Source organism: Salmo salar, chromosome ssa02, assembly GCF_905237065.1.
Source record: "Salmo salar chromosome ssa02, Ssal_v3.1, whole genome shotgun sequence".
In the NCBI taxonomy this organism is placed as follows: domain Eukaryota; kingdom Metazoa; phylum Chordata; class Actinopteri; order Salmoniformes; family Salmonidae; genus Salmo; species Salmo salar.
Window position 1 is genome coordinate 23,604,958 of NC_059443.1, and position 27,191 is coordinate 23,632,148.

A 27,191-nucleotide genomic window follows, 5' to 3' on the forward strand; every position below is an offset into this window, starting at 1 on the left:
TGGACTAATCCAATGAACCATTGAATATCTATTCAAAATGTTGTATCAAGACTGCCCAAATGTGCCTAATTGGTTTATTAATATGTTTTCAAGTTCATAATTGTGCACTCTCCTCAACCAATAGCATGGTATTATTTCATGCGTTTTGTTTCAACAGTAGGTGGCGGCAATACACCAATAGGTGTAGTCTGCAATAAAACCTTAAAAAAGAAGAAGCAGCGAATACAATGGAATATTTTTTGTTTTTATACCCTGTACAGTAGGTGGCAGAATAGGTGTAGTGTGCCATAAAACTTTAGATAAAGAAGAGGAGCATTTTGTGTGGGAGGCTGCCATGTACAAAAACAACAAACATTAAGTAACATTGTACGCTGGCTAGTGTGCTAAGGTGTAACAGCATAATTTAGGCAAATTTATGAAGATGTGTCTGAAGCTGCGACAGATATATTTCATTAGTATTATGATTTAGCTAACCATCATTGAATAGATGCCAGCGCTTTTGCATCTGGAAATAGGTTGCTCGCTAACTGGCTAGCAGCAATCCAGTAAACGCGAGCCCCTGCGCAGGGTGATCTGTGTCCTTTGATTCAGGACGCAGGGGACTGGAGTCCAGTGCTGGAGTCCGACGATCCTCTTTGGTAGCCGCTGCTGGCTAACGTTAGCTACCTCACAAGCAGTTTTGCGTTGTGTCGCTCATAACTCACTGACAATGTAGAATATCATAGGGACGGAGACACGGGATCTGGTGAGTATTACGAATGCATGGGAAGGCTAAGCTAACGGTCCTCTGCTACTGTGGTATTTATTTAACTAGGTAACGTTAACGTTATCTCTTTCAAGATAGCTAGCGTAGCGGAATTTGCTGTTAACGTTCAATACTCGCTTGCTAGCTGGTTATAACTAACTAGATACTAGCAACGTACACCGTTTGTATTTAGCTATTCTGTTTACGTTAGCCAACTAATGACATTACGTTAGCTAGCCTTAGCAATAACCGTTAATGTTAGCTAGCTAGTTATGGTTTGTCTGCGGTTAGCTAGCATTGTTTTGATAGTGGCTAGCTACTAGTAACGTTAGCTAACTGCTCGCTCACGGTTTCCTGGCATTTAGCTATAAGTTATATGCGTTTATCTTTCTTTAAAATGATTTGCTAAACGTGGTTCAATTGAGATGTTTGCTAACTAGTAAGCTAGAAACAGAGCAGCATCCATAGACAGAATAACTGTGATGATGATTAGCTATGAATATCTATATTGAAAATGTCTTAATGTTTTGACAAGTGTAACAAGAAACTATTTGTACATGTCTGAAATTCAAATGAATGAGATTCTGTCATATTGGCAGAAGCTGAATCTTCTACAATGTGCGGGGGACACGTTGTCAGTTTACAACATCACAGCTGGCTCTGACTGTTGTCACTTTACAAAATGTGAATCATTAATTTACTTTTCTTAGAGACAGAAATAATTGGAAAAGTAATAACACTAGTCTCATATGAAAAACACATTCCTTAAGTTGTCATTGTGCCAGCGACATAAATGAAAGAATATGTTCTCTGCCTGCCAGCGCAGATTTCTTTACCCTGTTTGGTTACTTCTGTATGTGACTGCAAAATGTATGTATTTAGTTTGATTGGAAGTTATTGCCTAATGCCTATCTTGCAGAGTTTTATATTTTTGACTCTAAATATGGTGCTGTAACCAGAATGCAACACATATAGGCAAAACTGGAGCTTATTTCATCCTATGTTGAAATGTAACTTCTTTGTAAAATATTTTTTGCATATGTAGTCCGTCACTGAAGTTGCATTGCTTGTTTGAACCATTTCTAGGTTCCCGGCTTGTGAGCGAGGTAATCGGACAACCCCATCTTCTTCACCTCCTCCACCTATTCCAGGTGGGGGAGAGGATGGCCTCCCTCCTCCATGTCCCCCTGCTGGGGTTGCTGCTGGTGGCTGTGGCCCCTGGGTGTTGGGCAGGAGACTGTAAGGGCCACAGACAGGTGCTCAGGGGCCCCCCAGGGTACGTCACAGACGGGCCAGGGAACTACTCTGTAAACGGGAACTGCGAGTGGCTCATCAAAGGTGAGTGAGATGGTGGTAGGAAAACTGAGTGCTGTGAGGACAGTGTGTGTTGATAGATTAGTTGTCTTAGTTGATTGTCAGTTTGATGTGAATACATGGGTCTCAAGATATGCCAAGGAAAATCCTGTATAGAGCAAATTAAGTGAACTCTAAATTATATCAGACTGATCTTTCTTACCTGTATTCTCTCCAAGCCCCCAGCAGCAATTACCGTATCGTCCTGAACTTTACCTTCATGGAGACAGAATGCACATATGATTACCTGTTCGTCTATGATGGAGACTCCTACCAGAACCCTCTACTGGCCAGTCTGAGTGGCACCACCCTGCCGCAGCCCATAGAAGCCAAGTCTGGCAAGGTAACCGCATCATTATCTATGGAAGGCGGAACTAGACATGTTCTGAAATGTAGGATATCAACCTCAGACTGCTGGGGATTTGGGTGGGGAAACTTCATACCACCATTAAATGGATGGATTTATTGACGGGTTTCCATGGCCCCAATTTGATTTCAGCACACAATTCAGTGTGACAGCTGGACTTTTCTGACTCGATGGGCTGGAATGATTACAATATCATGGGAAAAATGTAATCCAGTTGTTCATTGCCCCCTTCACATCCTTTCTCTCTTCTCTCCTCCCTCCAGATGCTGCTCCACCTCTTCAGTGATGCCAACTACAACCTCCTGGGCTTCAATGCCACCTACTCGTTCTCTGTGTGCCCTGGGGCCTGCGGAGGTCACGGGCGCTGTGACACGGCCTCGTCCCTGTGCCAGTGCCATCTGGGCTGGGGAGGAGCCGACTGCAGCACCCCTCTATGTCCCCAGGCCTGCATCCTGCACGGCACCTGTGACAAGGTAAGAAGGGGAAGGGAGACTTTATTATCCACATTGGAAACTGCAGTCTTTAGACAACATACAGGCAACGTATTGGTTTATTACAGTGCAATAAAACAAAGGTTGGTATCAGTTAGGCGTGGATTGAAAGTGGACAGCCAACTGAGATGCTGGAGACAGCTAGCTGAGGGAACCTATGTACAAGGCTGCCTAAGAAGTTAATAATTAAGCAGGGTATGCATTTGAGTTCAAACACATAAGGGGAAACCAGTGCTGCAACATAAATAAGGGTTGAATGACCCTCCTTTCCTTTACATGTTGTAATATCGTTGATTGCTGATTTCTGTCAAACTTTCTCCTCTCTCTTTCTTTCTCCTTTCTCTTCCTCTCAGAGAGGAGAGCGTTGTCTCTGCAGCTCAGACTTCCTGGGCCAGAGCTGTCAGCTGGGTCTCCGTGATGACAGTGGGGCGGGGCAGTGGTGGCAGGTGAGTGGGGGCGACCCCTACACGCCCCCCCGGACCGGCTCGGCTGGGGTCTACCTGTCCTCCACTGGAGCCATGTACCTGTTTGGAGGTGAGAGATGGAACACTGAACAACTGTTTGTTTATTTATTTTTATATAGTGGTGGATCCCATTGTACATAAAACAAGTATTATACATGCCCATTGTATACAAATAATGTGTACCATTCTAATTCAGGTGTTGTTAGTTAGCAGGGTGTTGCTAGTCAGGATGTTAGGATTGATTTGTTTTCACTTTATGTGCTGATTCATTGTCTAACTGGACCTGATATCGACCCAGTCAGGAGTTTTGTTGGGCTTGGTTAACATTAACCCAGTTTAGATGAGGCGAGCACATGGCTTCACAGAAGACCTTGTTGCTGTTGGACAACTGGCTCTGCATAGTAATCAATGTGGGTTTCAATGTATGTCATGATGTAATGGGTTAACTGGTTCTGTATGGTTGGGGCTGTTTGATATTTCAGGGTTTGACTTGAACCGAGCTTTGGGGGACCTGGTTAAATACAACTTCAGCTTGAACCAATGGGAGAACAGATTTTATGGACACTCCCCAGTAAGTGCCTGCCCGCATGCCAGAAATGTAATCTTAATAAAATATGTCAAAGACTGTTCTCTTTAGTTATTCTTACCTGTGTTTATCTTATGCTTTGATATTTTATTCAAGATCCCAGCAAAAATCGGCTTTTCATTTATCTGACTTTCATTAAACTACATGTCCAGCCCTTATATAGCCTCACAATAAAGTGTTTTACCATTTTCTTTTCAAGACAACCAGGGCTACAAGTAGAACACAAAACAATTTGACATAAACAGTTACATTCATGAGTTTTATTGACACATGTCCATAAACAAATAAGGTCAGCCAAAGCAAAAACCTGATAAATGAATTGATATGAATGCTGTAAGTACTGAAATTGTCAGTGACACCTGTTTGGAGTTTGTGACAGCAACTACAGTATGTGAGCTTATTACTGTATTATAGACACTATGTCCTGGGATTCACTATGATCTTCTATGTTAAAGAACCCCTTATGTTTTAATGACTCTTTTGTAGCTTGTGAGCGTCATAGAGCAAAATATGTTACATGTGCGTGTTCATGTGACTCTCAGCTTTTAATAGTTTGTAGCTCAAACCGTTTGGACTCTACAGACGTTTTTGTATAAAAGACCCGGCCCCGGGCCCCTTTGGGTTACGCCTTGTCTCACAAACACCACTCTAGCTTCGCCCCCGTTAATCACACAGACTAAAAGGGGTTAGTTCAAAATGCACCGGCGATGCGATGGCACTCATTGGACTAAACCAATGCTCCTAAAAATCTCACTTTCCCTCCCTCTCCTGTTAACCCATTTCTACAACTCTCTCTATCTTACTGCCTCACTTTCACCCCTCCCTCCCTCCCTTTTCTTTCTTCTTGTTCCCACTTCCGCTCATCCTTCCCTTCCTCCTGCCCACCCTATCCCAACTGCCATCTCTCTTCTCATCACCTCCCTCTTCCTCTCTCCCTTCTTTCTTTCCCCCCTCCGTCTGTCAGGCGGCTCGTCACTCCCACACGGCAGTAGAGTGGATGGGGAACATGGTGATCTTCGGAGGAGAGCTCGCGAGCGGCGCTTTAGCCAGCGACGTCTGGATGTACCGCCCAATCCAGGATGACTGGCAGCAGCTCGGACAATCCCATTCGCCCGGGGCACCGAGAGTGGCCAACCATGCAGCAGCTGTAGTGGACAACTATCTCTACATATTTGGAGGTAAATAACTTATTGAAATGCAATGTTGTTAACTGAATTTGTAGAATACTTCTTGCAGAATATGTTTCTAAACACTTCTACATTAATGTCGATGCTACCATGATTATGGATAATCCTGAATTAATGGTGAATAATGATGAGTGTGAAAGTTAGAGGAGTAAATGCTAACCTCCCCTGTTATTGTAATGGTAAGATGTTAGCATGTCTTTGGGGGTATGTCACGAGAATTTTCAATCCCAATGATTATAACTAACAATTATTTACGCTTTGACCAATCCCCGAGGTTTGTAAGACCCTGGGTTTAATAATAATTAGGCAAAGACTCAGATTCTGCAAAAGGTTGGTTCTTTATTCACGAGGACGTTCTAAAGTCAAAAATACAAAGACCTGTCATTTTATAACTTCCACCCCCACCTACTTCCCCGCACATACACACACACAAACTGTAGGTGGGCTGTATCTCTCCCCACAGTCCACATTTCTCGTATATCACTACCAAGCTGGCAGTTCCATACCGTTCCCTCCCTTCCGAGATTAGAGGGACCTTGACAGTGTCTCTTTCCTGTCGTAAGTTTTTCAAAGTTCCAACCAGGTCAGGTCATGTATAGTTTAATTGTCCTCTGTGTTTTCTTAGTCACACACACATTTCTCTCCCTTACTTGTCTCGACCAAACCTTATTGGACTTAAGTTTATCACTCTAATTCATTTTACTTTACGTAGTCTAATAATTACGTTAGTCTAATTATTCATTATACATGTTACATAATCTAATAATTACGTTTCAGGGGGGAATTACTTAGTCATTACCTTCAACATATATATTCCATTATCACTAAGCTTCTGTAACTATTAGGGTGAAATACTTTAGTCATTACTCTTAATGTCATTCAGATTTTCTTATTACTTTAAACATATAAATTCCCTTATCAGGGTATGATATTTGCGTCTGTAACTTTTTATTTTACGCTGTACTGTTAGATTTCAGATTCCAAAAAGCAAGTCCTGCAGGCTCTAGTTTTGTCTTCACTTGATTATTGTCCAGTCATGTGGTCAAGTGCTGCAAAGAAAGACATAGTTAAACTGCAGCTGGCCCAGAACAGAGTGCCACGTCTTGCTCTTCATTGTAATCAGAGAGATAATATACAGTGCATTCGGAAAGTATTCAGACCCCTTGACTTTTTCCACATTTTGTTACCTTACAGCCTTATTGTAAAATTGATTAACTAAAAAATGTTCCTCATCAATCTACACACCCCGTAATGACAAAGTGAAACCAGATTTTGAGACATTTTTGCTAATATATTAAAAACGGATACCTTCTTGACATAAGTATTCAGACCTTTTGCTAGTAGACTTGAAATTGAGCTCAGCTGCACCCTGTTTCCATTGATCATCCTTGAGATGTTTCTACAACTTGATTGGAGTCCACCTGTGGTATATTCAATTGATTGGCCATGATTAGGGCTCCCAAGTGGCGTGGCGGTCTAAGGCGCTGCATCTCAGTGCTAGAGGCGTCACTACAGACACCCTGGTTCGAATCCAGGCTGTATCACAACCGGCCGTGATTGGGAACCCATAGGGCGGCGCACAATTGTCCCAGCGTTGTCCGGGTTTGGCTGGTGTAGGCTGTCATTGTAAATAAGAATTTGTTTTAAAATGTCTTGCCTAGTTAAATTTAAAAAAAAATATATATATATTGGAAAGGTACACACCTGTCTATATAAGGTCCCACAGTTGACAGTCCATGTCAGAGCGAAAACCAAGCCATGAGGTCGAAGGAATTGTCTGTAGAGCTCCGAGACAGGATTGTGCAGAGGCACAGATCTGGGGAAGGGTACCAAAATATGTAAACAGCATTGAAGGTCCCCAAGAACAGAGTGGCCTCCATCATTCTTAAATGGAAGAAGTTTGGCACCACCAAGACTCTTCCTAGAGCTGGCCACTCGGTCAAACTGAGCAATCGGGGGAGAAGGGCCTTGGTCAGGGAGGTATAATAAACCAATAACCCGATGGTCACTCTGACAGAGTTCCTCTGTGGAGATGGGAGAACTTTCCAGAAGGACAACCATCTCTGCAGCACTCCACTAATCAGGCCTTTATGGTAGAGTGGCCAGAATGAAGCCATTCCTCAGTAAAAAGCACATGACAGCCCGCTTGGAGTTTGCCTAGGCACCTAAAGACTCTCAGACCATGAGAAACAAGATTCTCTGGCCTGAATGCCAAGTGTCACATCTGGAAGAAACCTGTCACCATCCCAACGGTGAAGCATGGTGGTGGCAGCATCATGTTGTGGGGATGTTTTCCAGCGGCAGGGACTGGGTGACTAGTCAGGATCGAGGGAAAGATGAACAGAGCAAAGTACAAAGAGATCCTTGATGAAAACCTGCTCCAGAGTGCTCAGGACCTCAGACTGGGGTAAAGGTTCACCTTCCAGCAGGACAACAACCCAAAGCACACAGCCAAGATAACGCAGGAGTGGCTTCGGAACAAGTCTTTGAATGTCCTTGAATGTCCCAGCCAGAGCCTGGACTTGAACCCGATCGAACATCTCAGGACAGACCTGAAAATAGCTGTGCAGCGACGCTCCCCATTCAACCTGACAGAGCTTGAGAGGATCTGCAGAGAAGAATGGGAGAAACTCCCCAAATACAGGTGTGGCAAGCTTGTAGCGTCATACCCAAGAAAACTCGACACTGTAATCTCTGCCAAAGGTGCTTCAACAAAGTACTGACTAAAGGGTCTCAATACTTATGTAAATGTGATATTTCAGATTTAAATTTGTAATACATTTGCAAACCTTTCTAAAAACCTGGTTTTGCTTTGTCATTATGGGGTATTGTGTGTAGATTAATGAGGGGGGAAAACGATTTAATCCATTTTAGAATAGGGCTGTAATGTAACAAAATGCAAAAAAGGTCAAGGGGTCTGAATACTTTCCGAATGCACTGTATGTCGTGTTTTGTGTGGACGCCCGGAAGAGTAGATCCTACTTTTGCAACAGCTAATGGGGATCCAAATAAAATACCACATTTTTTGCGATTCATTCAGGACTATGAGTAATCATGGTAGCATCCATGTTCATGTAGAAGTTTTTTTAAGAAACATTATATTCTTATTTACAATAAAGGTGACTCCAAAATGACACTACATTATTTACCATTCATTTAATTTGGGCGCACAATCTGAAACACAACCAAAACAAACAGCAAATGCATCCAACAAGTTTGTAGAGTCACAAGCTTGATGTAGTCATTGTGTACTAGGAATATGGGACCACTTACTAAACTTTTGACGTCTTTAATACACACATAAGGGTATTATGTACAAAAAGTGCTGTTCTATCTAAACAGTTCACCCAATATGGATTACAATACCCTCAAATTAAAGCTGACAGTCTGTACTTTAACCTCATAGTCCATTGTATCATTTGAAATCCAAAGTCCTGGAGTAAAGCACCCAAACAACAACAACAAATGTGTCACTGTTTCAATACTTCACTCTATCCTAAGATTGTGCCTATCCGTTGTGAATAAGTACTCTTGTAATCTTTCTCTCCTCCTCTCCCCTCTGCAGGTCGTACGGAAGAGGACATGTTCTCGTCATCTCTGTATCGGTTTGGTCTGCGGGGGTCTGGGGTGTGGGAAGCGGTGCAGCCCACTGGGGGGAAGCCCCCCGCCACAGCAGGCCACTCCATGGTGTTCCACCCCCCGTCCCGGGCCCTGCTGGTCTACGGGGGCCACAGGCCTACCACTGCCAGGTACAGTTGGAGGAGGGGGTTGTGGGACTGTGACGGTGATGTGTGTTTATTATCAAAGTTAAAGTACACACTGAGAGTACACATTGTGTCGTGTGTGTTTGATGCTATTTGGTAATGCAAGAACAGGTTCTCGCTAGGTTCTTGGCTTCTCCAAGTGTCAGTGTCCGTGTGATTCCCAGTAGTGTTTGGTATCTATTTGTGTCTCAGCAGGTGTCTGTGTTAACGTTGGACTGTTTCTATTGTCTCAAATCATTTGTCTCCTTCCTGTCTCTCTCTCCCCCCTCAGGTTCAGTGTACGTGTGAACTCCACGGATGTATTCCACGTGGACCGGAGGTTCTGGACCTCGTTCCGTTCCCGTTTCCCAGCCACAGGCCCCAGGGAGAGAGCCTTCCACTCAGCCACCGTCATCGGAAACTACATGGTGGTCTATGGTGAGGGGACATATGGTAGAGATGCTGATCACAGAGAATTTTGGATAGAGATGGAGACCTCTTGAATGGATTCATACAACTGTTTGCTGTCCAGCCCCTTTTCCCTCTAATATCGCTCTTATTCTCCCTATTCCCCCTCTCTCTCTCTCTCTCTCACACACACACACACACACACACACACACACACACACACACACACACACACACACACACACACACACACTCAGGGGGGAATGTGCACATCCACTACCAGGAGGAGAAGTGTTATGATGAGGAAATCTTCTTCTACCACCTGGGGTGTCATCAGTGGGTGTTAGCTGGGGAGAGCCTCCAACACAGTGAGTCCCTACACACACACATTCTCACTCACTCATACACAGACATATTCATGTTGCTTTATGTTGAATCATCTCTCTCTCTCTTTCCGTACAGGAGGAGAGGCTGTGAGAGGGCGGTACTCCCATGTAGCTGCTGTGATGGAGGGCAGGGTGCTGCTGGTTGCCGGGGGTTACAGTGGTATTGCCCGTGGAGACCTGGTGGCGTACAAAGTTCCACTTTTTGTGAGCAGCGACCCAGGAGACCGGGTGAGTCAAGAAGTAAGGAGGGGGGATGGATGGAGACTTTATTAAGGAGTATTATTGCATGGTGGACAGGGGCGTATTGAAAGGGGGAGAGGTGGATGGTTGAAACTGCAATGCTCTCATCTCCTGAAGCATAATGTTTTTCAGTGATAAAGTTTTTTGCGGGTTGAAAGCAGGACTTGTAAACATTGTATTTCTTGTGCACAATTTTGGGGTAGTTCACAGTATAGTGTGGTACAGGGCTCTCCAACCCTGTTCCTTGAGAGCTACCCTCCTGTAGGTTTTCACTCCAACCCCAGTTGTAACTAACCTGATTCATTTTTATCAACCAGCAAATTATTAGTATCAGATCATTAGTATTAGGGTTAGAGCGAAAACCTACAGGACGGTAGCTCTTCAGGAACAAGGTTGGAGAGCCCTGCTGTGGTGTGTGTGTGTAATTGTTTGACTGTGTTTCTGTGTGTGTCAGGACGCTGTGTGTGCCGAGGCACCAGACGAGAGCATGTGTCTGAAGAACCCAGAATGCAGCTGGTGTGAGGGCCGCTGTCGGGAGTACCAACCCACCAACCCGGTAACACACCTATCCAACACCCTGCTTTTCCATCCCTTTTTCTCTATCTTCAACCCAAACCTCATCCATCTGTCCTCCCCATCCACCTTCTAACAACCTAACTTGACCATGGATAAAAACAATGTTTAACTGTCTCTCTCCAGTGTGGCAGCACAGGGTGCCTGGGCCTGGCTCGCTTCCTGTCTGACTGCCAGTCCTGCCTGGTGTTCAGTGGGGCTCCAGGTTCCCTGCCCCGCGCCCCCGGTGACTTCGGCTGGTGTGTCCAGAACGAGTCCTGCCTACCTGTGTCAGGTGAGATGCACAGAGGGAGGAGGGGAAATACAAATATCAAAAGCTAAAATGCATAGGAGAAAAAAGACATGAGGGACCATGCCTACTGCAGCCCTCATCCTCCACATACAACACCCATTCTGCCAGTCACATTCTGTTAAAGGTCCCCAAAGCACACACATCCCTGGGTCGCTCCTCTTTTCAGTTCGCTGCGTTTCATCTCCATCTCTTCATTCAAAGAATCAATCATGGACGTTCTTACTTACAGTTGTGGCTGCTTCTTGTGATCTGTTGCTGTCTCTACCTTCTTGCCCTTTGTGCTGTTGTCTGTTCCCAATAATGTTTGTACCATGTTTTGTGCTGCTGCCATGTTGTGTTGCTACCATGCTGTGTTTTTATGTGTTGCTGCCATGTTGTTTTTATGCATTGCTACCATGCTATGTTGTCATTTTAGGTCTCTCTTTATGTAGTGTTGTGGTGTCTCTTGTCATGTGTGTTTTGTCCTATATTTGTTATTTATTTTTAATCCCAGCCCCTCTCCCCGCAGGGGACCATTTGCCTTCTGGTAGGCTGTCATTGTAAATAAGAATTTGTTCTTAACTGACTTGCCTAGTTAAATAAAGATGAAATGAAAAGTATTGTAAGATTGAGGTCTGGTACTGCGTGTGTTGTTTAATGAGCTCTCCCTCCCTCTCGGTATTGCAGATCAAAGTGCTTGCCGTGTGGACCAGATCTCAGGGGCGTACGGCTGGTGGGGGGAGCGCACCCGTTTCCTCACCTCCCTCCTTTCCTGTCGCACTGAGAACTATGTCCCGGGACTGCATCTGCTCACCTTCCAGCACCCCCGCAATGATTCCCAGCCTGACAAGGTACAGAGGCCCCGCCAAGTAGGGCTGCCAACATCGCAATACTACTATAACTGATTTTCCATGGCAAAAAGGAAAACACAAAGCAGACATAACTCTTTGGTCTTTTAAAAAACCTACTGTATGTAGATGATTGTGTGTTATAGCTTGGAAAATGAACTGAATTCTGGGTGACATCAGGCTGCTTGTTTCCAACATTAGGACTGTTTCCTCAGAACATTTACTCCGCTCCATGTTTTGTTTCATGCCACGATACCTCTGAGTATCAGTATACTGGTATTGTGACAACCCTACCGCCAAGTATTGTGGTCCTGTGTGGCTCGTGGGTTCGATTCCCTCACAAACACAACCAGTCATGATGTTTTCATCTGATTTGTCAAACAATCACTTCAAAGGGCTCCTTTTACTAGGCTACCCAGGCACATTCATCCACTCTCAACATAGTTCCAGCCTCCAAACAGTGCTGAATGGAAAGCGACATCTTTTACACAAAAAGTGTAATGACATTTGCCGATTATCATTAGGCAATAATTTCTGCATCCACTGCTGTCCTGGTGTCGGCCACTCAACTCTGGCTTGTCAAAATGTCAGTGTTCTCGTCGTACGACATCACATTGTGGAGTGTAGGCTAATACCACCCATTTATTTTCAAGTCCATTTGCAAATGTTTCATGCCTCTGACATGCGGTAATGAAAAATAATGGTGTAGTAGCCTACAGTTTTCTTGACATTTTGTTTGAATTATTATGATAGGCCTGTGTTTTACCGGTACGCATACCCCCACTTTATTTTGCTGGGACACCGTACCACCTTACTTTCTGGTATTACTGGTATTACCTCTACTTCTAGCTATACTGCGTCTCTAACGCCCCTCTAAGTACTTTCCCTCCTCCCACCCTGCTTAAGATACTGTGGGCTTCCCAAACTCTTATCTGACTGAATGTAGTGCTGCTGACTTCTGACATGTTGTACCTTGCTGTCTGTTGTAACACCTCCATCCAATCCCTCTTGAACCTCCACCCCTTCAGGTGTCCATCCTGCGCAGCACCTCCATCATCCTCAGCCCCACCACAGAGATGGACGTCACCCTGCAGTTCCGGGGCTTCATCCACCCCCTGTGGGGCGCCCCTCCACCTGCGCCCCCTCCCACCGAGACTGTTTCCATGTGGGCCCGGATACAAAGGCTACACTTTGAGGCCCGCATGGCTGCTGGACCCAACTCCCTGCAACTGGTGAGCGAGGGAGAGCGAGCGGGAGATGGGTGCTTACACATTACACATTTTTTGAGAGATACGAGTAGATCCAGCCAGTAATTTGTTTTACTGAACTCTCTCACTCCCTCTTCCTCCTCCCCTCAGAAGGAGTTGGTAGGTCGTTGGGCAGCTCACCAGGAGAAGGAGACGAAGCTGCTGTCCCGTCCTGACATGGGTCGTCTGTTTCCCAACCTGACCCGAGGGAACCGCTACCTGGTCCAGGCTGAGGGATACCTCAACAACTCAGGCTCTGGACAGACTAGTGAGATGGCCTTGACCTGGAACAGAACCGCTCTGCCCGGCGGAAGTGTGAGTACCAGCTGACAATTACACATTTTATAAACAAAAGGTTTTCACAGTAATACTGAGGCTCAATACCCTTAACATCAATATCGAAGACGTTTGCTTCTCCCACTGCCTAGCTCTTTTTTTTGTTCTCATTTCTTTCTCTCTGTAGGAGATTTCCTTCCTGTTCTTGGAGCCATTCCGTTCTGGCTCTTGCTCGGGGTACCAGTCTTGCTTGGCGTGTCTGTCAGACCAGTCCTGTGGCTGGTGCCCATCTCTGGGCCGCTGTCTGTTCCGTGCGCTGCCTGACCTGGAGCCCTGCCCGGAGGACCAGGGGGGAGGGGAGCGCCACCTGCTGCTGGCCCCGCCACAATGCACCCTCTGTGAGGAGTACAGGGACTGCTCCGCCTGCACTCAGGTATTTAACATACAGAACACCTCACTGCCATTAGCTTCATAAAACAGATTTTTTATACTCCCCTTATAGATCTTGTAGACCTTTTGACTTTTATGATCTTTGGCCGACAGGACCCCTACTGTGAGTGGCAGATCAACTCCAGCAAGAAGGGTGACTACCAATGCAGCCGACGGGGAAGACTGGATGGATCCATTCGCGACCCAGAGGGGTGCCCTAAAGTCTGCAACCAGTGAGTACCCACTGTCAGGCACATCGTAATATAATGTTGCTTGGGGCAATTACTTCTAGGGTATGCATCTCTCTCTCACTCTCTCACTCTCTCTCACAGGAGGAGGACTTGTGGGGAGTGTCTGTCTAACTCCAGTCAGTGTGCGTGGTGTGAGTCGGCCCAGGCCTGCTTCTACTTCGCTGCCTACCTCACCAAGTATCCCTACGGAGAGTGCAGGGACTGGTATGACAGGTAAACCATTACAACCAATGAGCTGAACTCCTGTAGTCAGCAGTTTTAAAATGGAGGTTTAATCTTATTTCTCTTTCCTATTTGGAATCTATTATGTACCAACCGTTCAATAAACCTTTCTGTCTCCCTCTCCCTCCTTCCCCCAATCCTCTCTCCATCCCTTCCTCTATCCCTCTCTCCCCCACTCCAGTGTTCACTCAGTGCCCCAGTGTAAGCAGTGCTCAGCTCTGGTCACCTGTACAGACTGTCTCCAGACGTTTCAGTGCGGCTGGTGTGGAGACTACAACAACCCCACCATCGGCAGGTGTCTACGAGGAGACTGGGGAGGGATGGACGACCCCTCTGTGTATAACTGCAGTGTGGCTGTGGATGAAGTACGGGCTACCAGGTATGATGACCAGCAAACTACCACACTTCAAAATGCTTACTTACCCAGGTTTGACTTCAACTGAGGACAAGCCCACAAAACGGGCTGTGGTGAGGTAAAAACTAATTCTCTGAGCAGGTCCAGTGTAACTAATGCCTGCCTACACTGGATCTGCCTGTGAAGTTACCATGTCAATACCAGACCACCTCTCTGCATTAGGAGGTAATACTGAACCTTGTTATTCCTCCTCCCCCTCTAGTCCTGAGCCCCAGACCTTGGCCCCCCCGCGGCCCATGGAGATGGAGATGGAGCTGGAGCACCTGGAGGAGGGAGAGAGGGACCCAGTCTGGTCCTACCCCACCTGTCCCGATGTGGAGGAGTGCAGGCTGGGCCTCCACAGCTGCCACCCCTTCGCCACCTGCGTAAACACCCCCACCTCCTTTGAGTGCCACTGTGAGAGGGGCTACACCGGGGACGGCACCCTGCACTGCAACCAGACGTGAGAGAGGCTCACTCCCTGTCGCTCTTTCTTTTTCTCTCTCCCTCTCAATCATGACAAGCCCTTTTCCCTTCCACTAGCTTTTATAATGTCTCGTTCTCTGAATAACTCCATTCTCCTAAAGCTGACCTCTCTCTCTCTCTCTGCTCCAGTTGTTATAATGAGTGTCGTGAGGGCCAGTGCAGCGGCAGCCCGCGGTTCGAGTGTGAGTGTTCCCTGGGCTGGACATCTGACCCAGCCACCCTGGTGCTGAGCGGGGTGGAGTGTGACGTGGACTGTGGCTGTAACTTCCACAGCACCTGTATCACTGCCCCAGGCATCTGTGACCACTGCCAGGGTGAGACAGACATAAATATCAACCCATTCTAAGCCTTCCAAAAAAGGAACAATTTACAGAAACACCCCAAGATGACCAGAAAAACAACATATACAGTCGTGGCTAAACGTTTTGAGAATGATACAAATATACATTTCCACAAAGTCTGCTGCCTCAGTGTCTATAGATATTTTTGTCAGATGTTACTATGGAATACTGAAGTATAATTACAAGCATTTCATAAGTGTCAAAGGCTTTTATTGACAATTATATGAAGTTGATGCAAAGAGTCAATATTTGCAGTGTTGACCCTTCTTTTTCAAGACCTCTGCAATCCGCCCTGGCATGCTGTCAATTAACTTCTGGGCCACATCCTGACTGATGGCAGCCCATTCTTGCATAATCAATGCTTGGAGTTTGTCAGAATTTGTGGGGTTTTGTTTGTCCACCCGCTTCTTGAGGATTGACCACAAGTTTTCAAAGGGATTAAGGTCTGGGGAGTTTCCTGGCCATGGACCCAAAATATCGATGTTTTGTTCCCCGAGCCACTTAGTTATCACTTTTTCCTTATGGCAAGGTGCTACATCATGCTGGAAAAGGCATTGTTCATCACCAAACTGTTCCTGGATGGTTTGGAGAAGTTGCTCTCGGAGGATGTGTTGGTACCATTCCTTATTCATGGCTGTGTTCTTAGGCAAAATTGTGAGTGAGCCCACTCCCTTGGCTGAGAAGCAACCCCACACATGAATGGTCTCAGGATGCTTTACTGTTGGCATGACACAGGACTGATGGTAGCGCTCACCTGGTCTGCTCCGGTCAAGCTTTTTTCCGGATGCCCCAAACGATCGGAAAGGGCATTCATCAGAGAAAATGACTTTACCCCAGTCCTCAGCAGTCCAATCCCTGTACCTTTTGCAGAATATCAGTCTGTCCCTGATGTTTTTCCTGGAGAGACGTGGCTCCAAAAGTCTTCTGCCTGCTGCCATTCCTTAGCAAGCTCTGTACTGGTGGTGCCCCGATCCCGCAGCTGAATCAACTTTAGGAGACTGTCCTGGAGCTTGCTGGACTTTCTTCGGCGCCCTGAAGCCTTCTTCACAACAATTGAACCGCTCTCCTTGAAGTTCTTGATGATCTGATAAATGGTTGATTTAGGTGCAATCTTACTGGCAGCAATATCCTTGCCTGTGAAGCCCTTTTTGTGCAAAGCAATGATGACGGCACGTGTTTCCTTGCAGGTAACCATGGTTGACAGAGGAAGAACAATGATTCCACGCACCACGCTCCTTTTGAAGCTTCCAGTCTGTTATTCGAATCAATCAGCATGACAGAGTGATCTCCAGCCTTGTCCTCGTCAACACTCACACCTGTGGTAACGAGAGAATCACTGACATGATGTCAGCTGGTCCTTTTGTGGCAGGGCTGAAATGCAGTGGAAATGTTTTTGGGGGATTCAGCTCATTTGCATGGCAAAGAGGGACTTTGCAGTTAATTGCAATTTATCTGATCACTCTTCATAACATTCTGGAGTATATGCAAATTGCCATCATACAACCTGAGGCAGCAGACTTTGTGAAAATGTACATTTGTGTCATTCTCAAAACTTTTGGCCACGACTGTAGTTTATTAATTTCAAAAGTTATAATTTTCTCTAATTAGTTAATGTGCTCTCCGTTCTCCCTTCTCCTCAGATTGGACAATGGGTCTCCAGTGTGAGCACTGTCGACCAGGGAGTTTTGGTTCTGCGCTGGCCGGGGGCCGGGGCTGTGTGCCCTGCCAGTGTAACGGCCATGGAGGCCCCCTCCTGGGCTACTGCCACAATCAGACAGGCCAATGCTACTGCACACACCACACCCAGGGACCACACTGTGAATCCTGCTTGCCTGGATACTACGGAGACCCCAGGTGAGGGGGACAGACAATGGACTCTGGATGGATGGATTTATTATCCCCAGTGAGGAAATTAGTTTTGCAGCATTACAAGGGGCAAATAATAGGCATTCTGTAAATGATCTGTTTTATAGAACAGTATGTGTACTGTGCATCAGCAACTAGTTGCTATGTGCTCTGTAATTAAGAACCTGCTTACTATTGTGGCTAATTTCTCTATTACCAAATGAGGAGAAACAAACTTCACACACCAGTCAGAGTTATACTTAAACTGCAATAGTTAACAGAATACTCTATTCTGTCGAATAAAACAACCATTATAATACAATACAAGCATTATAACATAATCTTGCAATTTCCACGACACTATACATTTGAATGTTTGACTTTTTCTCACTTAATGCATATCACTTATATAACTCTCTCTTCCTCAGGAATAATGGCACCTGTTTCCGTCAGTGTCAGGGGCGCTCTGTGATCCTGTCCCACCAGTCACCCCTCTCTGAGCTCCCCATCTCGTCCTCCATGGGGTGGCGAGGGGGAGTCGGGGGGAAGGGGGGACTCTCCCACTGTCTGTGGGTCCTGTCTGTCTCTGAGAACCTGGCCCCCTGTGTGCCGGGCGAGCTGTGCCCTCCTGTGGCTCTCACCCTGCACCCAGACTCCTACACACAGTGCACTGTGAGTACTAACCACACACACTAACTCCTACAACAGACTGATGTTTATTGTGCTGTAGTGAACAGAGCCACCAGCATTCCCATGGCCTGAGATGTATTTTCTGTCTCTCACACACAGAGCTCCTACGTTTACGTGTTTGACGGCCTGCCTCGTTTCTTGAGCAACGGGGTGGTGCACTCGGACCACAACCTGATTGGCGCATTCTGTGGGACGACCCGGACTCAGCCAATCACAGTGGAGGCCACTTCAGGTTAAAACTAGTCATTTTTTTTAAAGTTTTAAAATAAAGTTTTTCTCCAACTTATTTTCTGACTGTAAATATCATGAGTAGTATTGAAAGATTCCCTCTCTGATCCCTCTGTTTTTCTCTCTCCCAGGTGTGATCTCTGTCTACTTTGAAGCCAACGTCTCGTCCGACCGTCCTCAGGGTTTCAACGCCTCCTTCTGGGTGCGGCGCTGTCGCCAGGGTTCTGAGGCGGGGGAGGATGGGTCACCCGTATGCCAGGGAGGGGCGCAGTGCAGCGGGGGGCTGTGCCAGTGTACTCCGGGGTATGGGGACCGTACTGCGACAGGCCCCTCTGTCCCGGGGGGCTGTGGGCTAGCAGAGGGCCGAGGCTCCTGCAACTTGGTGAGAGGGACTGAACAGTAGCACTGTTACTGCAAGACAGTGTGAATGCTCATTGTTGTTTTGTTGGTGTTTTGATGTTTTCCTCTTTGTTTATCCTGTTCCTATATATTGCAGTCTCTTGTGTGTCTCTGTTAACCCTCTCTCTCTCTCTCTCTATGTGTACGTTTTAGTCTCTGGGAGTGTGTGTGTGTGCAGACGGTTGGGGTGGCTCTGACTGCTCCACCCCTCTGGACTCCAGCAGCCTAGTTTGGGAAACCCTACTGGACACACAGCTCACAGCGGTAAGAACAAGGACACACATATATAAAAACACTCCCACCACAGAGTGTCACAGTGTTAAACTTCCCCCTCCCTCCACAGAACCAGGCCCACAGGTTCCTCCACCGGATGGGCCATTCTCTAGTGTCTGGGCCCCAGGGGAACCTCTGGATGTATGGAGGCCTCTCTCTCTCAGAGGGCATCCTGGGAAACGTCTACAGGTGGGGGGGATGACTTTTTAATAGCTGTGTTTTTATTAACGTTCATTTAAAGATGCCTTTTATGAGACAGCAATTTTTTGTTGTTGTAATTGTTTGAAATTACCAGTAATTCATATCAGTTAGTTTCTCTGTATGTCTCTCTTCCCTCTGTGTTGATTGGTGGGTTCAGGTACTCTGTGTTGGAGCGGCGCTGGACTCAGATGCTGACCAGCTCAGTGGAGGAAGGCTCCACCCCCAGCCCCCGCTACCACCATGCCTCTGCCCTTCTGGCCAGTCACGAGCCTCTCTCCGACGCCCAGGGAGCCACTCACAACCTCATGCTGGTGGTGGGCGGTGTCACGCAGAAGGGCGTCGCCATGGATACATGGAGCCTCAACCTCAGCAGTCTGGTGTGGAGACAGCACAAGGTTAGAGTTGGTTTGTTTAGTTTTAATAATCCACCATCTTGCCTTACTTGGGAAAATATATGAACAAAAAAACACTAAACATAAAATATTGGTAGTTAACTGTCAGCCTACACCCCACGATTCAATTTACTATAGACTTGTTCTATGTAACCAATTAGTCTGTGTCCTCTTCCCCCACAGAGCTCAGTGCTGCCACCGGTGGCAGGTCATACTCTAACGGTGCGTCGGGACACCTCTATGCTGCTCATCGGAGGTTACTCTCCAGAGAACGGCTTCAACCATCACCTGCTGGAGTTCAACATCCACTCTGGCAACTGGACCGTCACCCCCCACACCGGCACACCTCCTACAGGTCAGAAGGACCTCCACCTGCACTCATTAACTCACTTAGTACCTGCCAATCTGGAAAGTCCATACTCAGCTTTCGTGGAACCTCTCCCACTAAGTAGGCATAGAATATAAAGATTGAGGTGCATCCATTATGGTTGGAGCAAAGAGTTATTTCTGACACCATGAACTGTAAACTGCTGTCCCTTATGATGTTGCATGATTTACCAGTCTGTTGATTAACCCTTAACCCTCCCGTGTTGCCTCTTGACTGACTCCTGTGTGTCCTGTCCTCTCTTCAGGTCTGTATGGCCACTCGGCTGTGTACCACGAGCAGACGGACGCCGTGTACGTGTTCGGAGGCTACCGCTTCCACGTGGAGACAGTGGAGCCCTCAGGAGAGCTCTACAGTCTCTACTATGCCAACCTCACCTGGTCCCTACTGGTCCCCTCACAGGGGAATAAGGTAGGTAGTACCACGGCAGCTTTACCACGAGAACATGCTTCTTTCACAACTAGCTAACCGGTATTTAAACAGCTTTTACATGTTCCCAGGCTGGTCTTAATTGATGACATCGTCATTATATCGTAACAATTATTCTTAAATGAACACGTTCTTTTTTCTTTCTCCCTCGCTTACTTTCTCCCTCTCTCTCCCCAGCCCCTGTCTCGTTTCTTCCACGCTGCAGCCCTGATAAAAGACACTATGGTGATCGTGGGAGGGAGGACAGGAGTGGAGGACTACAGCAACACAGTGTCTCTGTACCAGATCAACTGTAACACCTGGATACAGCCAGGTAACTGTGTGACTGACACTACATGTGACTAGCCAAAACACTGCATATATGCTCAGTTTGATGATGATGTGGAGATTATCCTAACGTTTCTCCCTTCCTCTCTCTCAGACTCGGCGGTGGGCGAGCCGGTTAACCGTTCAGTCTCTCTGGCCATGGTGGGCTGGGGTGGGCGGCTGTTCCTCTCTGGGGGGTTCAACGGGGTCACCCTGGGGCGTCTCCTCACCCTGACCCTTCCCTCTGACCCCTGTGCCTTGCTGCCCACGCCCGAGGCCTGCAACACCACCACAGGCAGCTGTGTCTGGTGCAGGGGCACCTGCGCCGCCTCCGATACCGCTGAGAGGTACAGCTATGGTTATCATGGGAATGATGTTGTTTCCAAGTTGTTGACTGTCTTTTATTTTGGAGGTGTTTCTTGGGGTTGTCACTTTGTGTAATCATGTTTATTCTTTCCCTATCTCAGAATTAGTGACAAACTATCCCTTCTCTACCTCTTTATGGTGTGTTGTCCCACTCTCTCAGACTGGGCTGTTCCATTGGTCAGTCTCCCTGCTCCCCCACCCCTCGTTTACCAGACCAGTGTCGCAGACTGAAGACCTGCAGCGAGTGTCTGGCACGCCACCCCAGGACCTTCTCTAGCCCCTCACAGGTAATACACACACGCAAACGCACACAAACACCAGCTCAGACAGTACACACACACACTAACCTCCCCTCTCTGTCAGTCCCAGTCTGCTCTGCAGTGTAAGTGGTGCACCAACTGTCCAGAGGGAGCATGCATCAGCAGTACAGTCAGCTGCACCTCCGAACACGACTGCAGGATCAACCAGAGAGAGATCTTCCTGTCCAGCAACTGTACTGAGACCAGCTGTGAGGCCTCCGACTGCCCCAAGTGCACCGCCTCAGGGAAGTGCATGTGGACACGCCAGTTCAAACGCACCGGTGAGAGACACCGCCATTCACCTTCTATTGCTAGGGACAGGAGTCTTGGGTTGACCACTAGACTAAGTTGTGGCTGGAACTGAGAACCACTCTCTTACATCTTGTTGCGGTTCCTCCAGGCGAGACCAGGCGCATCCTGAGTGTGAACCCCACCTACGACTGGACGTGCTTCAGCTACGCCCTGCTCAACGTGTCCCCCATGCAGGTGGAGTCCTCCCCCCCTCTGCCCTGCCCGCCCCCCTGCCACCACCTCAGCACTTGCAGCCTCTGCCTGGGCTCCCGGGGCTCAGACGGGGGCTGGCAGCACTGTATGTGGAGCATGGCACTGCAGCAGGTAAGACGGAGACAGACTGTGTGTGGGTGGCGGGTAGGGGCATATCTGTGTCTATTTTTTGCCAAAAATATATTTCTGCATTGTAGCTTAAAAAATGAACAAGACTATGTTTCTGTCCTCCCTTCCCCCTCTCCTCTCCTCCAGTGTGTGAGTCCGTCCTTCGTGCCTCTGCGCTGTGAGGCGGGTCAGTGTGGTCGTCTGCTGTCTGGTGGGGACTCCTGCTCCCCCCAGTGCGCCCAGCTCACCCAGTGCTCTCAATGCATCGCCTGGCCCCAGTGTGGCTGGTGTGCTGCCCGGGCGGGCAACGGGGCTGGACGCTGCCAGCAGGGAGGCCTCGACGGTGAGGGGAACAGAATTGAGTAGACCTTGAGAATATCCTTTTATAGGATAGAATAATAGATCCTCATCCTATGTATGTATGTATGTATGTATGTATGTATGTATGTATGTATGTATGTATGTATGTATGTATGAATACAATATGAGCTTTATAGAATGCAACTTTATTGTCCTTCATTTAGTGTTATATTCTCTACTCCCGATAACTATTTCAAGTTACCTCTTCTCACTTTCCCCTGTGTGTGTGTCAGGTGTGAGTGAGGGAGTGTGTCCCCAGAGGAACAGCAGCTGGTCCTTCCTCCACTGCCCAGAGGAGGATGAGTGTGCCAACGGCAACCACCACTGTAACATCACCCAGGACTGCCATGACCTGACCCAGGGATACCACTGCACCTGCAAGCAGGGCTACGTTCTCAGCCGGTAGGAAGGCACACGTCACAATCATCATTAACGGCAGAAGTAGCAGCACTTGGATACCTCCGCAGCAATACACACACAACCTCATCATCACAATCATCAGTACTACCACTCCACCTGTCCTGTAAACATTCAGTTGGTATACATGCATAGTATCCTGAAAAGGTTCTACAGCTGTACCATTGAGATCATCTTGACTGGCTGCATCACTGCTTGGTATGGCAATAGCACCGACCTCGATCGCATGGTGCTACAAAGGGTTGTGCGGACAGCCCAGTACGTCACTGGGGCCGAGTTCCCTGCCATCCAGGACATCTATATCAGGAGGTACGGAAGGAAGGCCCGGAAAATTGTTAAAGACTCCAACCATAGACTATTCTCTCTGCTTCCGCACAGCAAGCGGTACCGATGCATCAGGTCTGACACCAACAGGCTCGTAAACAGCTTCTATCCCCAAACAATAAGCCTGATAATTAGCTAACAGAATAGCTACACAGACTGAGTTTGTCTTGGATCTTTATTGACCTCTTATTTCAATATTTGCACTGTCTCTATGCACACTCACAGGGCCCTACACACTCACACACTGTCACTCCAACACACTCACACACTGTCACTCCAACACACTGTCACTCCAACACACTCACACACTGTCACACCAACACACTCACACACTGTCACTCCAACACACTGTCACTCCAACACACTCACACACTGTCACTCCAACACACGCACACAAACACTCACTCCATCATCTGCTCACTCACACATTATATGCACATACATTTATACTGACTCTACACACCCGCCCACTCACTCACATACAAGCTGCTGCTAATCTGTTTATCTTATATCCTGTTGCCTAGTCAGTCACCTTACCCCTGTACATATCTCCTAGATCCTAGTGCCGCTTTTGATACCATCGATCACCACATTCTTTTGGAGAGATTGGAAACCCAAATTGGTCTACATGGACAAGTTCTGGCCTGGTTTAGATCTTATCTGTCGGAAAGATATCAGTTTGTCTCTGTGAATGGTTTGTCCTCTGACAAATCAATTGTAAATTTTGGTGTTCCTCAAGGTTCCGTTTTAGGACCACTATTGTTTTCACTATATATTTTACCTCTTGGGGATGTCATTCGAAAACATAATGTTAAATTTCACTGCTATGCGGACGACACACAGCTGTACATTTCAATGAAACATGGTGAAGCCCCAAAATTGCCCTCGCTAGAAGCCTGTGTTTCAGACATAAAGAAGTGGATGGCTGCAAACTTTCTACTTTTAAACTCGGACAAAACAGAGATGCTTGTTCTAGGTCCCAAGAAACAAAGAGATCTTCTGTTAAATCTGACAATTAATCTGGATGGTTGTACAGTCGTCTCAAATAAAACTGTGAAGGACCTCGGCGTTACTCTGGACCCTGATCTCTCTTTTGAAGAACATATCAAGACTGTTTCAAGGACAGCTTTTTTCCATCTACGTAACATTGCAAAAATCAGAAACTTTCTGTCCAAAAATGACGCAGAAAAATTAATCCATGCTTTTGTTACTTCTAGGTTGGACTACTGCAATGCTCTACTTTCCGGCTACCCGGATAAAGCACTAAATAAACTTCAGTTAGTGCTAAATACGGCTGCTAGAATCCTGACTAGAACCAAAAAATTTGATCATATTACTCCAGTGCTAGCCTCCCTACACTGGCTTCCTGTTAAGGCAAGGGCTGATTTCAAGGTTTTACTGCTAACCTACAAAGCATTACATGGGCTTGCTGCTACCTATTTTTCCGATTTGGTCCTGCCGTACATACCTACACGTACGCTACGATCACAAGACGCAGGCCTCCTAATTGTCCCTAGAATTTCTAAGCAAACGGCTGGAGGTAGGGCTTTCTCCTATAGAACTCCATTTTTATGGAATGGTCTGCCTACCCATGTGAGAGACGCAGACTCAGTCTCAATCTTTAAGTCTTTACTGAAGACTTATCTCTTCAGTAGGTCCTATGATTAAGTATAGTCTGGCCCAGGAGTGTGAAGGTGAACGGAAAGGCTGGAGCAACGAACCGCCCTTGCTGTCTCTGCCTTGCCGGTTCCCCTCTCTCCACTGGGATTCTCTGCCTCTAACCCTATTACAGGGGCTGAGTCACTGGCTTACTGGTGTTCTTCCATGCCGTCCATGGGAGGGGTGCGTCACTTGAGTGGGCTGAGTCACTGACGTGGTCTTCCTGTCTGGGTTGGCGCCCCCCCCCTTGGGTTGTGCCGTGGCGGAGATCTTTGTGGGCTATACTCGGCCTTGTCTTAGGACGGTAAGTTGGTGGTTGGAGACATCCCTCTAGTGGTGTGGGGGCTGTGCTTTGGCAAAGTGGGTGGGGTTATATCCTGCCTGTTTGGCCCTGTCCGGGGGTTTCATCGGATGGGGCCACAGTGTCTCCTGATCCCTCCTGTCTCAGCCTCCAGTATTTATGCTGCAGTAGTTTGTGTCGGGGGGCTAGGGTCAGTCTATTACATCTGGAGTATTTCTCTTGTCTTATCCGGTGTCCTGTGTGAATTTAAATATGCTCTCTAATTCTCTCTTTCTCTCTTTCTTTCTTTCTCTCGGAGGACCTGAGCCCTAGGACCATGCCTCAGGACTACCTGGTATGATGACTCCTTGCTGTCCACCTGGCCGTGCTGCTGCTCCAGTTTCAACTGTTCTGCCTGCGGCTATGGAACCCTGACCTGTTCACCGGACGTGCTTGTTGCACCCTCGACAACTACTATGATGATTATTATTTGACCATGCTGGTCATTTATGAACATTTTAACATCTTGACCATGTTCTGTTATAATATCCACCCGGCACAGCCAGAAGAGGACTGGCCACCCCTCATAGCCTGGTTCCTGTCTAGGTTTCTTCCTAGGTTTTTGGCCTTTCTAGGGAGTTTTTCCTAGGGAGTTTTTCCTAGCCACCGTGCTTCTTTCACATGCATTGCTTGCTGTTTGGGGTTTTAGGCTGGGTTTCTGTACAGCACTTTGAGATATCAGCTGATGTACGAAGGGCTATATAAATAAATTTGATTTGATATCTACCTCCATCACTCCAGTATCCCTGCACATGTAAATATGGTATTGGAACAGACTTTTTAAATATTTCTTGTGTATAGTATCCTTATTGCTTACTTTATTGTGTATTTCATATTTCTTATTTCTCATGTTTTTTTCTAGTAATACATTGATTATTGCATTGTTTGGTTTTGAGTTTGCAAGAAAGGCATTTCGCTGTACTTGTGCATGTGACATTAAAACTTGGAAACAAACAGAGCTACAAATTCAGTAGACATACATACATACATACATACATACATACATACATACATACATACATACATACATACATACATACATACATACATAGTATCCGTTTAAGTTGCTCCTCTTTCTCTCTACTCCCTCTCTGCAGTGTGTCAGGCCAGTGTGAGCCGGTGTGTGCTCAGGGCTGTGTCAACGGGACCTGTGTGTCCCCGGGAGTGTGTCAGTGTCACTTTGGCTTTGTGGGGGACAACTGCTCGTCTCAGTGTCGCTGTAACAAACACAGCAACTGTAAAGGAGTGTCTGAGCCTGACAAGTGTCTGGAGTGTAAAAACAACACTATGGTGAGTGGGGCAGACACACACACACACACACACACACATACACACATATATACACATACATACATACATACATACATACATACATACATACATACAATCACGTGCTGAAATACTGTGTGATTGTGTATATATATATATATATATATATATATATATAACTGTAAGATTATGCATGTCACAGCCCAATGTGTATCTTGAGTGCCAAAACACTAGTGACACACTGGTGCTGATCCCAGGTCAGATTCTCAGTTCATTCAGTGTATCAAATACTGATGTTTGTGGCTCTCTCTCCCCTGTTCCAGGGTGATCACTGTGAGAAGTGTAAGCCCCTGTATGTGGGATCGGCGGTGGGTGGGGGGACGTGCCGCCCCTGTCGGGAGTTCTGCAGGGGGAACAGCGCAGTGTGTCTGTCCCGGGATGAACTCAAGAGGGCGCTAGACCACCCCCAAGACCACCCTCTGGACCCAGTCAGCGTAAGTGACTCACTGTCTGTTTTACTTCATTTATATGTTCTTTCCAACTTGCTTTGAGTTTATTAATGGATTACTTTGGATCTGATCAACAACCTCTTTTGTGGTCATATCAAATTTTATTAGTCACATGCGCCGAATACAACAGGTGTGGACCTTTACAGTGAAATGCTTACTTACAAGCTCCTAACCAACCATGCAGTTTAAAAAAATACGGATAAGAAATAAAAGTAACAAGTAATTAAAGAGATTTATGTGCAAGCTAGAAACTCACTGTGTAGGAACAGGTATACCATCTTGGATGTCATTTAACTGCAATTATCTTGTTGAACTCCCTCTCCATTATCAGATTATTCAGTGGGTGTCGGAGGGTCCTACAGAGGACTCCGCGGTTTGTGTGAGCTGCCAGAACAACAGCGTGGGGGACAAGTGTGAGAGCTGCCTCAGCGGTTACTTCCTATTGCAGGGGAACTGTGACAAGTGAGTAGTGATTCCTTTCAAATGAACCTCTAGCCACATCTAATTCACTTGTAATCAGTGGTGGAAAAAATACTAAAATCTCATACTTGAGTAAAGATATCTTAATAGAAAATGACTC

At 46.8% G+C, this 27,191-nt stretch overlaps 1 protein-coding gene across 1 annotated transcript in view; it reads left to right on the forward strand.

The window, feature by feature from the left end:
- The first annotated feature begins 224 nt into the window (after positions 1 to 224).
- Positions 225 to 27,191, forward strand: part of LOC106574911 (multiple epidermal growth factor-like domains protein 8) — a 37,495-nt gene continuing 10,528 nt past the window's right edge. Inside the window, 41 exon segments of the mRNA XM_045712924.1 lie at positions 225 to 745; positions 1,832 to 2,083; positions 2,278 to 2,441; positions 2,729 to 2,938; positions 3,310 to 3,490; positions 3,903 to 3,991; positions 4,971 to 5,184; positions 8,759 to 8,942; positions 9,229 to 9,374; positions 9,602 to 9,712; positions 9,807 to 9,958; positions 10,425 to 10,526; positions 10,670 to 10,817; positions 11,502 to 11,665; positions 12,691 to 12,894; positions 13,021 to 13,224; positions 13,373 to 13,618; positions 13,729 to 13,847; positions 13,947 to 14,078; positions 14,269 to 14,466; positions 14,705 to 14,944; positions 15,097 to 15,281; positions 16,949 to 17,162; positions 17,582 to 17,825; positions 17,943 to 18,075; positions 18,203 to 18,453; positions 18,624 to 18,734; positions 18,814 to 18,932; positions 19,102 to 19,339; positions 19,520 to 19,691; positions 19,969 to 20,132; positions 20,328 to 20,463; positions 20,572 to 20,803; positions 20,983 to 21,109; positions 21,186 to 21,402; positions 21,522 to 21,736; positions 21,881 to 22,076; positions 22,327 to 22,495; positions 25,931 to 26,123; positions 26,426 to 26,596; positions 26,943 to 27,073. Of these exon segments, the coding sequence (XP_045568880.1) occupies positions 1,909 to 2,083; positions 2,278 to 2,441; positions 2,729 to 2,938; positions 3,310 to 3,490; positions 3,903 to 3,991; positions 4,971 to 5,184; positions 8,759 to 8,942; positions 9,229 to 9,374; positions 9,602 to 9,712; positions 9,807 to 9,958; positions 10,425 to 10,526; positions 10,670 to 10,817; positions 11,502 to 11,665; positions 12,691 to 12,894; positions 13,021 to 13,224; positions 13,373 to 13,618; positions 13,729 to 13,847; positions 13,947 to 14,078; positions 14,269 to 14,466; positions 14,705 to 14,944; positions 15,097 to 15,281; positions 16,949 to 17,162; positions 17,582 to 17,825; positions 17,943 to 18,075; positions 18,203 to 18,453; positions 18,624 to 18,734; positions 18,814 to 18,932; positions 19,102 to 19,339; positions 19,520 to 19,691; positions 19,969 to 20,132; positions 20,328 to 20,463; positions 20,572 to 20,803; positions 20,983 to 21,109; positions 21,186 to 21,402; positions 21,522 to 21,736; positions 21,881 to 22,076; positions 22,327 to 22,495; positions 25,931 to 26,123; positions 26,426 to 26,596; positions 26,943 to 27,073 (7,001 nt within the window). The 5' untranslated portion in view covers positions 225 to 745; positions 1,832 to 1,908.